Source organism: Cyprinodon tularosa, unplaced genomic scaffold (genome assembly GCF_016077235.1).
Source record: "Cyprinodon tularosa strain WSP-4 unplaced genomic scaffold, ASM1607723v1 ctg492, whole genome shotgun sequence".
NCBI lineage: Eukaryota > Metazoa > Chordata > Actinopteri > Cyprinodontiformes > Cyprinodontidae > Cyprinodon > Cyprinodon tularosa.
In genome coordinates this window covers 403,121-421,386 of record NW_024039221.1, presented here as the reverse complement: position 1 = coordinate 421,386, position 18,266 = coordinate 403,121, and the positions used below count along the sequence as shown (strand labels likewise).

General features: G+C 36.6%; 1 protein-coding gene across 2 annotated transcripts in view; it reads right to left on the bottom strand.

The window, feature by feature from the left end:
• LOC119794809 (semaphorin-6D-like) overlaps positions 1-18,266 on the bottom strand; it is a 210,979-nt gene that overhangs the window by 40,320 nt on the left and 152,393 nt on the right. For both annotated transcript variants that reach the window (XM_038302512.1, XM_038302513.1), the window contains exons 19-20: positions 2,180-2,238; positions 526-579 (exon numbers count right to left, since the gene is read on the bottom strand). In XM_038302512.1, the coding sequence (XP_038158440.1) occupies positions 526-579; positions 2,180-2,238 (113 nt within the window). The remainder of the gene's footprint in view (positions 1-525; positions 580-2,179; positions 2,239-18,266) is intronic.

The following is an 18,266-nucleotide window of genomic DNA, read 5'->3' as shown; positions in this document are numbered from 1 at the left end:
TACTGCAGAGATCAGATCAGTAATTGGCTGAGGTTTTAATGGACGTGTTGCAACTGTGCATGTTGTACAGGAGTGCCATTCAAGTGCTTGGTTCAAGGATGCCAGCAGGGGAAACAGCTGATCAGTTATGTTTGCTGTATCAGCACATATTCCACAAATGTGTTTTCATCTCTTTAGGACATTTACTTTTTTATTAAATAAGTTAAAAACCGCCTCAACAGAGTCAAGACAAACTTACACAAGATTGAAGCTGAAAGTCCAGTTTTATGAACTTAATGTTACACCACAAACAAACAAAGTTGTGTTCAGATGCTGTGATTTCTTGAGAGCCTTAGTTCCTCTGAATATGCTTAGTATCTATGAGGTAAACATCTGGAGTATTAGAGCATTAGAACCTATTTCAACACTCATACATTTTTATACACAGATAATCTCTTGGCATGAGATTCTTAACATGGATGACTAATAGGAACCAAGACATTTTAGAAAATATAATAAAGTAATAAAGAAAATGCTTAACTTTACCATAGGCAGAGTCAGCAGCCGACTCCTGGTTCCGTGTTGTTGCCAAAAGATCAGCTGTACAAAAATCACAGAAAAAACAATTTCAAGAACTTGGGTCAAATAAAACACATATTTTAAAAAAATACTGTGACTTGTCTAAGAAATTATATTAAAAAAAAATCACAAAAGATGATTCAAAGCATTAATATTCATACAATAATCCCTCATATGGACATTTTGCAATAGCCTGGGTGCCATTCCGATCTTAGTCCCGCCCACAAAGTTTGAGGTCGGGAAGTTCGGTCTGGCTCTGCTCCATAGTAGCGCGAGTATTATCGCCCACTGTCAGGCGATCCAATCAAATTGTCAGGGCGGGCTTTATACGATGATGGACAGATGACCAACAGTAACGTAATCAACCACGTGACCAAAGCGCGCTTGGGTGACAACAATAATGGCTGCCGCTGGAGAGTTTAGGTGAGTAGATTCTACTATTAGGTCTGTTCTAGAAGATATCGACAGCAAATTAATTTTAAAAGAGGAACAGAGAAACGCGATCAAGTCTCATCTTCTTATTCTAGGCGTGCAACTGCACGCTTAGATTTTTGTGGACAACAACTATGCCTCGCTTAACATACGTCACGCACTCCGTTGCTCTTATTGGTTGTAGGTCTATCCAATTGAGTGCAGAGGCATTTTTTTTCCTGGTTCGTTCGAAACACGCCCGATAATCACAGCTCTATGGAGCAGAATCAGACTCATATTCTGACTAGAATTGAGTCGGACTACGTCAGGCTAATTTTGCAACACAAAATTTGCAAAATTGCTAAATTTGATCTATGTTATAAGAAAAATTTTCAATTTCAGATGTTATATCAAATTGTATCCTGCAAGGGGCCTAAAGTTTCTGATATTAACTAATCCTGCTTTAATCTTATTATAAAATGAATTTAAGTTTTCACTTTATGAAATGTGCTCATTAATGTTGTTTAAGAAATCTGTAGAACCTTCTTAGGAGAACTGGACTCATACTGAACTCAATAATATGTGCATCTCTAGTCACATGAATATAAAACTGCTTGGAGATGGTCTTAGAGTCACCTTTACCATGCCAATAATTTTATTTCTAATCTCCTAAAGATTAAAGTTATTCCAAATTTTTGTTGGGAATAACCAAATGTTTGTGCTTGTGGTTCCGCCAATTTTACACACACACATGCATAATACAAATTCCACCTACTTTGTATATCAAGTTTGCACATGCTAATGAGATTGCCCATGATTTTACAAAGGCATAAGTTTTGAACACTAGCCGCTTAGAGTGGTGTGGTATCAAAGTGTGTATTTTGCAGGGTTGAAAATTATATTTCTGGACTCCACTAATGCCTTTGTATTTCTCTTATAAATATAAGACAACAAAGTCCAGTGGTTTATTTCTTAACTTTTCAGGAATGACTATGACCTGGATGACAGCGAATCTTCACATTAAAAAGCTAAGACTACTGGGAAACCAGAATTCCAATTTTTATATTGCTATGTTTTTCTAATTATGTCTCAAACTGGGATAACTTGAACTGTATTATCTACTGACAGACATCCTCGTCTATATTCTAACACCTCTACAGTTTATGTCAGAACCTTTAAATAGTTTAGTGACTTTAAAAGAAGATCTTACTGTGACAGTTGTCTGGGTAAAAAGAGTGGTCACCCTCTATATCCTGTTCGAACCCCGCCCTGTAGAGAAAAAACAACAAAAAAGAACATTTATAACAAACTATAAGGGAAAATGTTGACCTATATACATCAAACATGGCCTTTATATTTTCCTGGTTACTGTCAGTTAAAAGTTATTATGAATTTTATCAGACTGAACAAGTTTAAAGAAGAGGCAATACGTTAATTAGCTTATCTACAATATTTAATGTCCAGGTATTCAGTTTGAAGGCCAAATACTTTCATAGGTTGAGGGAAATAACGCAGCAAACTTCTTCACCTCCTCATTTGTCCTCCAATTAAAGTGAAAAAGGTGAAACTCGCCCAGACAGGAGACAGGATGTGACTAGAGGTAAGCATGAAAAACACTCACACATACTGTCAGTGGCAGTAAAGTGAAGCAGCCTATATCTGAGTGCAGCGGCAGTAAGCAAAGCCATTTACCGCCGTCTGAGTGTCTCTGTCTATGGGTCTGAGTCCCCGTTGTTTACCCAGTATGCCTTTCTCACCGCCAGCAGTTTCATATGACCTTCAAATCAATTTTTAAAGGCAGTACAAATCAGGATTTCACAGCCTCAGAGCACAAAATTACATCCGTAAAACAAAGGTGTCCAAGAGTTGCAGTTTTATTTTTATTGCTTGTTCAGTTAGGACGGGAAAAATTTATTTAACTGCTAAAATCTAAAATATGAAGTTAAGTATGTGAAAGGCAGACATAGGTAAAACTAGATTCCCTTTTATTTATCCTTCACCTTAATGTAAAATTATATGGATGGAAACTGTATTGATAGGAGATAGGAGTTGCTTCCTTCGTTTGCAAGTGTAACCATTCCTCATGTTTTTATGCTGCAGTCTTATTCTGTCTTGATGTTTTGCCAAACTTTAAGTTAAATTGGCGTTATGACAATCTTACACTTTAGTTTTTCATCTGACAAAAAAAAAATAATAATAATATGAGGACTTTCATTATTTACTTGATTTTAAAATTGAAGATGGCCTAATATAAAATCCTTAAGATTCTTGCAAACAATTCTGCACACAGGATTGCCTATTATGCAATGTTGATTTTGTTGCTAAATATTGCAGTGACAAGAATACTGGTTGCAATTTCCACAAACTTCTGTTTTCCTACATTCAGAATTCTTCTTCTAATCTAATCTAGTCATGTAAACAGGAAAGTAAACTTTTTTTTTTGCTTAAACTGAACAAAACATAGAAAATATAAAAAGAAATGTAAGAAAATTCAGAAAATCCTTTAGAATAAGTTGGTGCACTAAAACACTTATTAAGAGATAGATCTATAACAGTAAAGGCACCTGGATCAAACATTATTACTTTGTACTTTCCAAAATTTGTTTAAATCCTAGATATGTAGTTTGTTGTGGTGCTGATGATGAAAATGAGATTGAACACCATAATGAGGCCCTAAGAGCGGGTGAAGGTGTTTATAGGTATATTGGTTGAACTGATTGGCAATACTGCATTATCTTATGAGTCTGAGAAACAATTTAAAAAGATTTAACATGATTTTGTACGGAAGAGGATTAGGGCAACTGAAAAAAAAATAAAAGTTAACTGATTTTTAAATTCTATTTCAGTTTAACATGGGGAAAAAGTCAGAATTCTGACTTTTTTCTCAGAATTCTGACTTTAATCTTAGAATTCTGACTTTTTTCTCAGAATTCTGACTTTAATTTTAGAATTCTGAGTTTTTCTCAGAATTCTAACTTTTTTCCCATACTAAACTGAAATAAAATGTAAAAATCAGTTAACTTTTTTTTTTTTCACTGGCCCTAATCCTCTTCCGTAATTTTGTGATCAACTATTCTAATGTACAGAATATTGTATACAAGTGAAGGACATTTAAAAGAACATGTTCTGGCCATTCACCAAATTCAGCCTCAGTGATGACCCCAAGATTCAAACAAACTTTAAACAGTTGAAAATAAGTTTCAACAATGCTTTTTTTATTATTAATGAAATTCCGTTCTGGACTGTCAAAACAAAAGAATTTCACTTTGGAAAAAGTTTTTTACATTTTTATCAACCTAGTTTTCCAGACTTTTAAATAATTAGTTGAAGCTAAATTCTTTTGTTTCACCTTATCGTCTAGGAGAGACTTTTAGAAAAAATCAATAGTACAGAGGCTATTTTGTATGTGAAGGTGATGGATTGGTTTTTAAAAAGCAGTTAGGAAGAAAAAGTTAATTTGTTTGTCAAACTGCTGCGATCTGTGACAGAGTCAATAACCAGTCCATTTGGAACCTTGTTCTTTAATGAAAAATATGTCATATCGGAAAACACAATTTTTCATCAAAATCAAAGAGAAAAACAACAGTTTGAAACTCTATTCAGTATATCCTACTGTGCATCATTACTTTTCATAATTTAACCCGTTTGATTATTCTCCATTTTCCTCCTCAACCCGTACAGAAAATGTCCTCTTCATCCATCTTCACTAATATCTGTGAGCCGTATTTAATTTCTCTCACCTCGTTTTCATTTTACACCTCAGCAGATTTCATGGTGTGATGCTGCAATCAAAAGTCTGTGGCTCAGCAGACCGCACTGCTTGAACCAGGGTGAGCACAAATGCCCATCCGCTCACCAACTGTTCTGTTAAAGAGAACTGAGTGCATGGCTGTGAATTGTCTGGATGGCATTCGGTATAGTGGTGATTTCTGCATGCACCAATGAAAACTTAAAGCATTCAAATTTAATTTTGGTTTTAGAAAAATTTAATATGAAAAGCACACTGATGCAATTGTGATGCAGGCTGTAAAAAAACAATAAATGTATTATGGATCATCACTTTAGAATTACTGACATTCAGTGTATTTCTTCTTACATTTGCACTGGCTGATTTATTCATGGAGCGATATTCAAGTATTTTAATTGGAATCAATTCTGTTAAAATGCTGCACTTTGGGTTAAAATGCCATTTTATAATGACACAAGCTATCAAAGACAAAGCTATTCCCCAAACCACAGTTTTGGCACTTCTTTTGACAGTGACAAATATCCATTTGTGTTTTTTTTTAGAGATGTCTGGGTATTTCTGCACACTGGAAATCTATGTAAATGGATGCAATAGCACTTAAAGCAAGCAACTTATACCCTGGACGTTTTGAGCATGGTTTCAGCACACAATGCACCACTTTAAGGTTAATGCATGCAATAAGGTCATAAAAAAGGCAAAGATAAAAAAAACAAAAAAACGAGTCATTTCTCAGACCATTTACATTTTTCAATAATTGAATTGAGTTAGAATTATATTTTTATTGTGCTGAGGATCATTGTATTCAGATTTAACAAACTCAACATAAATAACATTAAAGTAAAACAATTCTAATAAAAAAAATAGAATTCACAATACTTTTAGCTCCAAAGGCACAAGAGAACTTTTAATTATGAAAGTCTTTGGACTTTTTCTATCTCAGTTATCCATATTGCTTATTGGATCAGCTGCATTCCCTAACTGCTTCCCTTTTGTCTCAAAACTCTTTGTGCTTATTTTTTAATCGCTTTATGATTTTAGAAAGAGTTTTAATTGCAAAAGAGTGACTGACCTCAAATATAAAATAAGAGTTCGGGTCTTAGAAATACACACAGTTTGTCCTGAAAATGAGGGTTAGATTCAGTCCTTTGTCAGAAGACCTGTAAGACTCTGAGGCAGCCAAGCATGCAGTCTAGTCATCCAGAGAGTTTGCATTTTATTTTGATAAGATGCAGCCTCAGTTTTAATCTTACATAAACAAAATCAAATAATATACACCGACAGTGAACTTCACTTTTGAAATTTGAAAGATATTTGTGTATGATAACCTCAGAATTTCTTAGATATCTTCCTGCACACCTTATGGTTCGCTTGGAAAAAGCTCAGCATGTTAACCAGAAACGTTGTTTTGAGTATACTGACATTTCAGTTTACAGTGTCATTTTAAATTTGTCTCTCTATACTGTATTTACATGATGATATAAATATATATTACACAAGCGATAAGCAAATGGTTTAACTGAAGAGAAGTAGCAGAACATTTAAAGCATGTTTGATGAAATGTAAAAGCATCATTCTGATTTCCTCTTCCAATGCACTCCACTTTATATCTCTGTACCTCATATTTGCTAACTCGTCCACCCCCTCAGCCACTCAATATTTATCTCCCTCATTGCTTGTTCTCTGTTTCCTTCCATTGCCGCCCTTCGCTTCGAGCTTCGTTTCCACCAGCGTGGGCTGAGCTGCAAGTGAGGAGAAAAAGAGGGAACAGGAGGATGTCGATGTAACGGTGAGCCACTATATATCTCAACCGCTCTCAGGCACCTGAACGCCTCGCTCATCTAGCAGGGAGCGACTCGGGGGAGGGGATGAAAATAGACTCAGTTGAAAAACACAGCCAAGTTCTCAGACGCCGGCGTCGCTGCATTGTGATTTCACGTTCCCGGTGCTAAGGCTCGGCAGTGGAGGCGTTAACGCATTTGAAAGACTGTGAAATGTAATTGCGATGTATGCATGGCTGCGGGAGTTTTCTGCTAAATGAACATTCACAGGTTGTGTGTACTTCAAAAGAATGAAAGTTTTTGAGACTCGGGGTTGTTAAACAGCTCCAGGTTCACTGATATGACAAACTTCATTTGACACAGAACAGCCTAAGCCTTCAATGAGGTTCAGAATAATATTACCTGAAAAATTTGAAAATAAATATTGACAAAAAACGTAAAATAATATAACCAAGAGTGCCAAAAATTTGACTTTTGTTAGTTTTCCATCTATATTTTTGTTAGATGTCATTAATGTACAAAACACGATTAAAATGAAGAAGCCAATGTAAAAACCTGTGGGCACAACCTCTATGCAATTGAGCATCTAAGGCAAACATTACTATTGGGTAAAGAATATACTAAATAGGAGCTGCAGGGCATGTTTTGGGGGGTGTTGGCCTAGTGGTAACAGCAGTGCGCTGGTGGTCTATGAAGGTTGCAGGTACCCGCTTTGATCCCCACAGCCTGCACTCTGGTTTCCTGAGCAAAGACCCTTAACCCCACACTGCTCCCCGGGCGCCGCACAGTGGCAGCCCACTGCTCCCCAAGGGGTTGGGTTAAATGCAGAGAGTTAATTTCTCCATTGTCAGATCAATAAAGTTAAATTTTTATCCTTTTCTATTTCTATTTTAAACTTTGAATGTTTCAATAAAGCATAAGCCCTCTCTTGCCTTATCCAACCCCAACTAGATATTAGCTGAAAAACTAATCTGTGTTTCAACGGAAGGTATCTAAGAGGCTTTAATAACTATTCTAAAGACATCGACAGGTCAAATCCTCAAGATAACACCCCTTCACACAATCAGAAGTATCATTTTAAAGGTAGAATATTAAAATGGGGAAAGCTTCTCAATATGAGATTAGGAGAGGATATTAAACAGGCGGGGTAGGTGGTTTGGGTTGTGTAAAGGTGAGAGGGAAATACCGTAAATGGAGCTTCATAAGGTCACTGGATGTTTGTGAAATTTTTTCTCCACCTTTGTGCGCAGTTTGGTTTCATAAAATACAAAATAATATATTACCCCTTCATGATTAACTCACCAAGATTTTATTAATGTTGGAATGAAAGCACAAGGGGTTTAAATGTGAAAAGGAGTTTATTAGAATGTTGATGCACCATTTCTCTAGTTCTAAAACTGGACTTAAAAACAAGTTTTATACTTTGGCTCTCAACATCTACTTGACTTATTTTAATGTGGTTTCTTTTATTTGGTTTTATTGTGTTATTTTTTATGGTTAGTTCACATTTATATATTTGTTAAATTCCTTTAATTAGTGTTAATGTTTTGCAGTTTTCTGCACCACTTTGCGTTAGCTGTGGTTGCTTGAAAACACTTTTTAAATCAATTTGGAAGTTGTTGTTTCAATCAAGGTTGATTAATCTCAAAACAATCGAACTCAAATACATGGCCTCACACATACACTCACTGCATACATCCAATTCTTTTACGTACACTTTACATAAAGACCTCCATTACAAAGTGATAATTATTATTATCAATTAATTGATTAATATAATTAATAATTATTATCTTTCATTCCATCGACCACCTCCTTTCTAAGGCTGAATTTTTTTTTTTTTTGCATTTTCTGTCTCAAGCTGAGGTTATGTAAGCTGTTACACTCTTCCTCCTCAGCTCTTTTTATTCTTACTTCATCATCCATCCCTCCATGTCTTCCGTATCCCTGGAGGAAATCTTTAACTTATCAGCAGAATTTTGCAAAGCTAAACTCGCTTCACCTCACAGACAGTGAAGCAAACGCCGAGCCCTAACTCTGCCCGTGGAGGCTGTTCTATATTTATCCTTCAATCAGCCTCACTGAGGTCAGGCTGCGGCAAGTTTCTAACCTTGTTTTGATTAGATAAGACCTCAAGTCATCATTAGATTTAGCCAAATGTGAGTTTATATTTGTCAAAATCCCTGCAAAGCAATGGCGTCTTTACCTTATTGTTGGGGTTTTAACATTAAAACCTGATCAAAATCAAGATCACGTATAAGATTTCTTAATGGTAAAAAGAAACATAAAAAATATGACTGTTTTTTTCCCCCAGCATCGACTATTAATTGCTGTTGGTGCTGGCCAAGCATATTATAAGATTATAAGAACACTATTTTTTGAAGTAGAAGGTACAGCTTAGCAGTGGTCAAGATGCATACATTTAATGAATATTTTGCATTTGATCTGAGTTTATTAAAAACTCTCAGACCAAGATACCTGCCTATATCTTTTTAATAGTAACAGCAGAAAGGCTGCCTCAGATAGAGTTAAAAAATATCAGTAATATCTAACATTTTTTACTACAGAAATTAACCAGGTAGTGGACTTAGACGTTATGTTAGACAGGCCCCTTAAACGGGTAAAACTGAATTTTAATAATAAAAATAAAAACAATTGCCTGGCTTCTCTTTGCCCAGATAGAGATGCTGGAGATTCAGGGCAGGGGTGTCTATGCTTAGAGTGGAGTATCTGGAGTTTATGAAGTTTGATAGTTTGATGTTAAGTGAGGCAGACTGAATGCAGGACAAGTAGGCTGCTGTGACTTCTATTGCTGTGATGTGATGCTAATACAGTATAATCACTGAACTTGGAGACACTTCTGCTCTTCTCTTTAGAAGACAATGAAAAATAGAGCCTGTAACCCTCAGATTCTTTGGTTTTACAGACAAGCTGTAATGGATTATGAGGTCAATACCTTCCCTGGTAAATTAAACAAGTCTGAGACTTCAGAAGCATGTGTCAGGTGGTTTATTAGGAGTACATTCATCCTCACTTGGGAAGTCATTTGTGTTTCCGAGTACTGCTGCTTCACCACAACTCTTTCAGTTGTGTTCTTTCTTTTTATGCATCATGTGAAAAAATATGTTATTTTGTCTTTTTACGTATACCCCTGCGATTTGATTCCTGTCTTAGTGTCAATGATTCTTTCCGATTTCACTGTTTCTATATCACAAAATTGTTTTTTTTTTATTATTCTATTTTTTTCATAACCAACAGAGTAAACACTACCACATAGTCAAAATTCATGTAATAATCTAAAAAGTACACTTATCTTTATACAACAGAGTAAATACAAGAATTCAGCATATCCTTTAAAGATCAAATATCTTTTGTGGTGTTTACGCCTCTAACATTTTCAAAAAGATGTTTTGGAGGGGAATAAAATTCAGTTCAATTCAACTCAGTATATTTATACAGCACAGATTCAGGAAAAATGTAATCATACAGACAGAGTTATGTTCATTTTTAATGTTTCATAATGTTAGATATTGTGACACATGCTGTTTTATTGACTGTCCCCTTCAATCACTTCTTACCTGGTTTGTGTTTTGATGGCAATTTTTAAATTGCAGAGGCATTAAATTTGAAGGAGCAAGACAGACTTTCTCATTCCATCCCTTTAGGTGGCGCTACTACACTTAAAGTGTGTTTACCACAACAAAGAAAGGGAAAAGAGAGTTGCAGCACTTGCATGTCAATGCATGTAATTAGAAGAAAGCCCCTTTCCACAACAGTAACAGTCAAGTCCTGCCACAAATGACTGAGGAAGCAAGCTTTCAAGGTCATGAAAACAATGAATCCTTGGGAGAAACAACTACATGTTTGTGATTACTTCAAAATAATAACTAAATAAAATCAGTAATGCAATATTAATAATAAATAATCAAATACATAGAATTGCAATTTAGAGTTTTGGAATAATATTTCAGCCCTGCGGGTGACACAATCAAATCCAATAATTTCCTCCAGCTGCATGAGAAACATTACTGACCTGCAGAGTGTTCTGACCTCAACCTTATAAAACACCTTTAGGATAAATTAGAGAAGTATTGCAATTCTGGATTTCACATTATACTTTGAAAATAACCCCAAGCCTTTTGGGGGATGTCTAAAGAAAAGTGCATGTACATACTTTGCATCTCATTCTGTATTCTGTAGGTCCAATATGATCTCTAGCTAAGTGATGTAGCCTTAGATTTGTTGGAGATGCATCAATTAACTAATTTAATCTTATATACGATACATTGTCTTTGTCTGCCTTGGTGTAGATTTGGAAACATGGGGATGATGCAAGCTTGGAGCAATTACCATGTACATACACTCACTGGCCACTTTATAAGGGCACAACTTCCTAGTATCAGGTTGGACACCCATTTGTCTTCAGAACTGCTTTAATCCTTCGTGGCACTGATTCAACAAGGTACTGTTGAATCAGAGTTTGGTCCATATTGACAAGATAGCTTCACATAGATACTCAGATTTGCCAGCTGTACATCCATGATGCCAGTCCCTCATTCCACCACATCCTAAAGGTGCTCTGCTAGATTAAATCTGGTGACTATGGAGGCCATTTGTGTACAGCATACTGCATTTCATGTTCAAGAAACCATTCTGAGATGATTAATGCTTTATGACAAGGCACGTTATCCTGCTGGAGATAGCCATATGTAAATGGATACACGGGATACAACGGGATGGACACAGTCAGCAACAATACTTAAGTAGGTTGTGGCCTGAAGACGATTCTCAATTGATGGTAATGTGCTCAAAGTGTGCAAAGAAAATTGTCCCCACATCATTGCACTACGACCACCAGCTTTAAGGGTTGGTACAAGGCAGGATGGAGCTATGCTTTCCTGTTGTTGACGTCAAATCCTGATCATGTCTTAAGAATGTTGCAGCAGAAATTGAGACTTTCCCATCTCCTATCATCCAGTTTTGATGGCCCTGTGCAAATCTTTGCCTCAATTTCCTGTTCTTAGCTGACAGGAGTGGCACCTGGTGTGGTCTTCTGCTGCCGTAGCATATCAGCCTCAAGGTTCAACATGTTGTGCATTCAGAGCTGCCTACCTAGTGGCTATTTGAGTAACTGTTGTCTTTCTATCAGCTTGGACAAGTCTGGCCATTCTTCTAGGATTTCTGGCGTTGACAAGGCATTTGTTAAAGCATACAACTTTTTTGCCCCTGGTGCCCACGAGCACCAAGGGGCCCTCACAGGCCTCTTGTAGTACCCACAGCATCTTCTGAAAACAGCACAACTCACCAGTGGGCTAAGATTGACATTTTTATTTTATTTTGTTGCCCTTCTTTTTAATCATCTATAGAGTGTTTCATCAATTAATCACACAGAGTACCTAAAACAGTCAACCCAGAACCTTGTGGACTGGTGTCAGCAGAACCACCTTCTGAATAACGCAGGGAAAATCAAGGAGCTAGTGGTGGACTTTCGTAGAAGCAGATCCATCCCACTGACACCCGAGAATATCCAGGGAACGGACAGTGAGATAGCGTACTCTTATAAGTACCTATGTGTTCATCTGAATAACAAACTGGACTGGACTCACAACACTGAGGTTCTGTATAAGAAAGGTCAGAGCAGACTCTTCCTGCTGAGGAGACCGAGGTCTTGAAATGCAGGGGGAGCTTCTAAAGGCCTTCTATGACTCTATTGTGGCATCAGCCATCTTCTATGGAGCTGTCTGTTGGAGCATTGGCTTATCTATAGCTGAGAGAAAGTGTCTGGATAAATTGGCCAACTCTGTGATTGGATGCCCTCTGGACTCAGTGCAGAAGGAGGGAAACAAAAGGATGCTAACTTTATCAACATCTCAGTTGGATAATGTCTCCCACCCCAGGAATGCAGCTGTTGCAGACCTGGAGAGCTTCTTCAGTGACAGACTGCTGCACCCTTAACCCACCAGGGAGCGTTATCACAGATCCTTCCTCCCAGCAGCTGTAAGACTCTATAACCACCCCTACTCCCAACAACCTCAATAAGTTGTTACATTCATGCTGATTTTGCACAGTTTCTACCTTAGTCAGTTAAATAACAAGCTGCTATCATTTTGCACATCTATGATGTTGCTGCGATTTTCAAATATCCATTATTGTAAAAATGTCTATAGCTGTATATTGGTAATTTTATTGTGCAAGTGCACAGTTTTATATTGTTAAAACACTTTACAGTACAGTATGTTAATGTTTACCTTTTAACTTTTCACTATTATGTTATTTTTAATAAATTTTTTTAAGGTCCATATTTGTGCGACTATTTTGTTTTCTATAAATGTTTTGCTAATGTAAACACCAGAATCTCCCCATTGTGGGTCAATAAAGGGATTTTCTATTTTATTTGATTCTCTAAAATAACAATATAAAGAAAATTAGGAACTAAAAGAAACAATAAAATATGTATATTATGTATGACGTTTAGGTAAACGCTGATCCCTCCCTGATTGGCTGAATCAGTTTTAAATGCATTACTTCAAATGTAGATGGGATCATAAAAGACCAGAATACAAGTTAAACTCCAAGCTGTCTATTGAGGGTTACCTTTGGTTTCTGCTAAGACCTTGTCTCATGCAAACCATAGTTGGAACGTTTAAGTTTGCCTCTAATGCAGTTTTAGATTTTGCCTCCATGTTGTCAACCTAGTGTAGAAACAGATGAGGAGATTAGGTTTAGATTTTATGGTCTTTTTCAATAAAACCCTCATCTGCATTTACCCCACATACAGCAATGATCCAATCAATGTAGGATACAGCCGATTTAAACAGCCACATTCGTGAATCATGATGATATGCTAATATCTTCCCAGTTTTGATTTAAGTAGTATCTATTCTTGTTTCTGCTTGGAGATTTAATTAAATGTGCCTAACCCACAAATGACATTCAGAAAATGTTGTTCTATTGGTAAGAAGCTATTTATTGCATCATGGTTAAGTGGTTGGTAGTCAACCGAAAAGAGACAAATTAATTTATTTATTTAATCAGTGTAAAATCTTTGTTTTTGTAAAATAAGATGGTGACTCTGTCTGGTCATAGAAGTAGTTTTTTTTATTCAAAGAAATTCTGTATAAAAAAAATTAAGGATGCCATTGCCTAAAAAACAGGGAGATGTTCAGCTAATTAAAAACGAAACACTTTCTTTTATTATATTGCACAAAAGCTCAGAATGAAAATAAAGTAGCTTTCATTATTTGTCTGTCTTTCTTCCTTTAATGTCTCCATCCCTCAAGTGGCTGACACAGATATTGCTCTTGTTTTGTAATTTCCCCATCTCCTATATTTTGCCCGTTTCTTGTTCCCGCCACATCTTGCATCACAGCTTCGCTTCCCCCTCAGTTTCCTTCCTTGCCCCCCCCCACTCAACCTGCTCATCTTGTCCATTTTAATCTTCCTGCTACACCCGCACTTCCGCCTGTATTAAAAACTATGAGCTGGACGTCTTTTGTGCTGCAACAGAAGACATTGTTTCCTGTGTCAGTGGGCAGATGGGCAATTCTTTGAAATTAGCAGAAAAAAGAATTTTGACTACATCCCGCCTTCTTTTTCTGGATGATATGAAATGTCTAATTTCAACAGTAAATGAAGCAGACCAAAACAAAACTGTCTGCCAGCTTTTCTATCAGCAACATCATTGCAGCGGAGGTTTATCAGCCCCAAAGGGAGGCACTGATGAGGCTTTTAGAAACACTGTAGACATCATTTTCTCTCTTTGTTTCTCTTTTCCATTTAACTAATACATTCAAATAATTTTACTCCTTTAAACCAATCCTTCATAAACAAGAAAACTGTTATAAGAACAGAGTAAGAAAGTTATATATATAACATGCTAAGGATTACAAGACTATGAGCAACAGAAGACAACTTGTATTCAAATGTATTCAGTTCCTTTTTTCCCACTTTTCTATATTCAAGTTATTTTTTTCCGCCTGTCCAAGTGATTAGCAATAAATGTGTGATGCTCTTTTTAATGAGAATTATTGCAATGTAAGAATAATGGTTATGAAAAGGTAAATGGAAGGCCATAGCATCCTTACATATTTCACCAAGGTTTACTTGTATTTTCTGATCATACATGTTCAAATTTTTTTCTCTTTAATCCTTATTTCACCTTTTCTCCCATTCTAATCTGATTTTGCAGACAATGAGTCTGATTAAGCCCCTCTTTAGCCACAACTCAATAATTAATGCTCATTCAGTCTTTTTTTAATCTCTAACTAAATGTTTTCTTTTTAATTATTTGATTGGCTTTGGATTTTTTTTAGAGGCACAGAGCAATGATTATTTAATTTGTGTGTCTGAGGACTGAATACTATGAACACGGCTAATAAATGTGCAAGCATGTTCACCAACTACGGGTATGGATCTATAGATTGACCTTTACTTCTCCCCCCTGACCATAGATAAACCCTGAAGCATCAAGTTATTATAACATCTCCCCAAAGACATTCAAACCTTTCCGTATCAGCCCGTCTAAAAACTTGTATTGTTTCATAATAACATAATCTCATTTCAAATGCCAATAATATCTAATCACAACATGGCATCTGCAACTGCAGTCCTTACCAAATCGAAAGCAAATATTATAAAGATAAAATAAACATTTAAAGCCCATCATAGAATAATCATCCTAAGATAAGAACAATTAAAAGCTAATAAATAAAAGGTGATTTCAACCTACTCATTGACTTTAGTGGAAACATCACCTCTGACAAAGTGCCCATAAAAAGTCGATCATTCAAAAGACAGGCGACCCCCCATCTCCTCCCATCGATCCGTGTAAGGAGACAAATCAAGTAGATGCAGGCAAACACAAAGAGCCGTCAGCCTAGAAGCTGGATCAATACTGGGATTATGCATGCCTGCTGGAATATTTGTGTTTGACATTGATTATGTTCAGTTTTGATGGAAATATTGTTGAGATCAGACAAGCTTTATGTACATACAAAGCAAGAGCAGAAAATCTCAGGACGGAGACTGGAGATAGATCTGATAAGATGCAAGTGACTCAAAATGGCTCGATAAAACACAATTTCCTCGCGTTGTTCCAACGGACAGCCTTGCCCTTAAATTGAATGAAAATATGACATAAATATTTCAGACACGGCCGTTATACTATGAGCAGCTAGAAGCACGTCAACAGAAATAACTAAAAGATGCTGCTGTTATGTTTTGACATAATAAGAAAAAAAAAAAGCTCTACTGTGTGGTTATTCATACAAGAAGACAAGCTGACCCTGTCAATTTATCTCGGGTCCTTGACAGCTTGGGCCTCAGAGATAGGGGCATCAGTTGCAAGTGTAAACACTGTCTAGACAAAAGGATGGTGAGAATATATGCTTAAAGAAGAAAAAAATTAAAGATATGTTTTACAGAGGAATATTTATACATCTTTAAATCTTCTTAAAAAAAAGGCTTGAGATAAATAAGGGATTAGGTTTTTAGCCATACTGAAAATAGGATTGTTTATATAGGATTAGAGGGAAATCTGCTTTCATATGAAGCCTTGCAAGCTGTCACATCACAGAACAGAGAAGCTCTGATTACAACACATCATATGAATCAGTGTTAATGACACTTATTAGAATGCGACTCAGCTAACGGACGGCAAATGTTGCTGAACCTTTGCTCAAAGTAGAGCTTTACCATTTTAAGAAAAACTACATGCAGTATTATTGCTGCAAACAGCTAAACCTGTTTTTACAATGACCAATCTGAATTTTCTTCTGTACTCATCTTTATTTATCACAATTTCCCCGTCAATCTCCATGAACTATCTGATCTTTAGAGGTTTTGGGTATAAGACAATGTTAACAGATCATTTTACATGTTATCTAAGCAGAGTTTCACTGAATTTCCTCTATACAGTACTTCTATACAGTAGATTTCCAAATATTTTATCTATGCAATCCTTTATAATTGGGATTCAATATATGATGCAGCTCTTTTTGCAGGTATACTATATCAGTTCACTTTCATTAATTTAGTTTATTAATACAGATCTGCTCATGAGGAGTGGACCAATTAGCTGCAATTAGCTATTAGCTGCAGCTTTGCTGCAACTATTTCCTAGCGTAACAAAAACATGTAGATCAATAAAACAGAATAAAGGATTTGTAAACTCCAAGAATACAATGAAATAAATAGAAAAAGAAATAATTCGTACAAAAAGAGCAAATATAAATAAACGAGGAGATGGTATCTATCCACAGGGTTCACACAGTAGGCTAAATCATAATATACCTCCTTATAAATTTAATAATTGTAATTATAATTGCATGAACCAGCTGATCGTAAGAATAACTAAATTAATATTTTTTTAACGTCACTAGTAGCTCGTATTATGTACAGTGGGCTGACACGAAAGGGAGTACGAGAGAGGGGGAGAGACATGCGGCGAAGGACCACAGGTCTCATTCAAACCCTAATCGGCCATATCAAGGAATAAGGCCTCTGTGCATGAGTCGTGTGCGCCAACTTCTGAAGCATGCCTGACAGACACATAGATATACTATAACATACTTGTCTCATGTAATTATTCTAAATAGATAATTGCACTAGCATAGGGTCTGACAATGGGTGCAAGGATTTCATCCTGATACCTAATGGAAGTCAGGGTGTTGTTGTCTAGCCTGTATAGGTCTGTGCGTCCCTTCATGGATATGCCTCCCCAGACCATCACTGACCTCTGGTTATCAACAGCTCAGCTGTAGAGGTGATCAGCAGCACCAAAAGCGCATGTACTTCTTGCGGAGGATGAGAGCCTGCCTGCTCCCACCCATCCTTACCACCTTCTACAGAAGCACCATAGGGAGCGTTCTGACCAGCTGTCTCACTGTGTGGTGTGGAGGCTGCAGCACCTCAGACTGGATGAAGGTGAGAAGAGCAGTACGAACAGCAGAGATCATCGGGGCTCCTCTTCCCTCCATTAAAGACATTTCATCCCAGCGCTGCATGTCCCGAGCCTGTAACATCATCAATGACCCCTCACACCCCCACCAAGGACTGTTCTCCCTGCTGCCTTATGGGAAGAGGCTTTGAAGCTGCCGATGCAGGTCCAGAAGATTCCATAACAGTTTCTTCCTCACTGCCATTAGACTGCTGAATGTTGCGTAAAATGGGTTATTTTATTTATAGAAGAAAAAAAACAACAAGTAAATCTGTCTAAGTCTTACAAGTACAGAAGAAATGACTGGTTTTGATCTAAAATTAATCAGCTTCTCTAGGTGACTTTCTAAAGACTTGTCTGGTGCATCAGACTGAAAGATAAACTTAATATTCTTTTTTTTTTAAGAAAAGTAACAGTTTGAAAACCATAAGACAATGGTGTCACTATATGTGAACTAATTAACTTCCTATGAGTCTAATCAAGTAACAAATTACTCACATGATGTATATCTTAAGTCAAAAATAGAATTTTTTATCAGCACCTAATGAAAAAGCAATGCATGTTACTTTGTATAATGAATTAAAACCAGCTGAGAAACATCCTTATGATGCTTCTTCAGACCCAAAAATCCACATTGAGTTCATCATTATTTTCAGCCGCAGTATGGTGTTTACAATAAACGTGCAAAAATGCACAGGCAAACTCTGCAGGCAGCTACTAACTTGTGAAATTGAGCTTTTGTGCGACCACTCAATCAATACTTCCTGAGTGTCGGGTAACACAGGCTCACTATACTGTGCCTCCTAACATCGATATGTGGCAATTGGTTATTTTG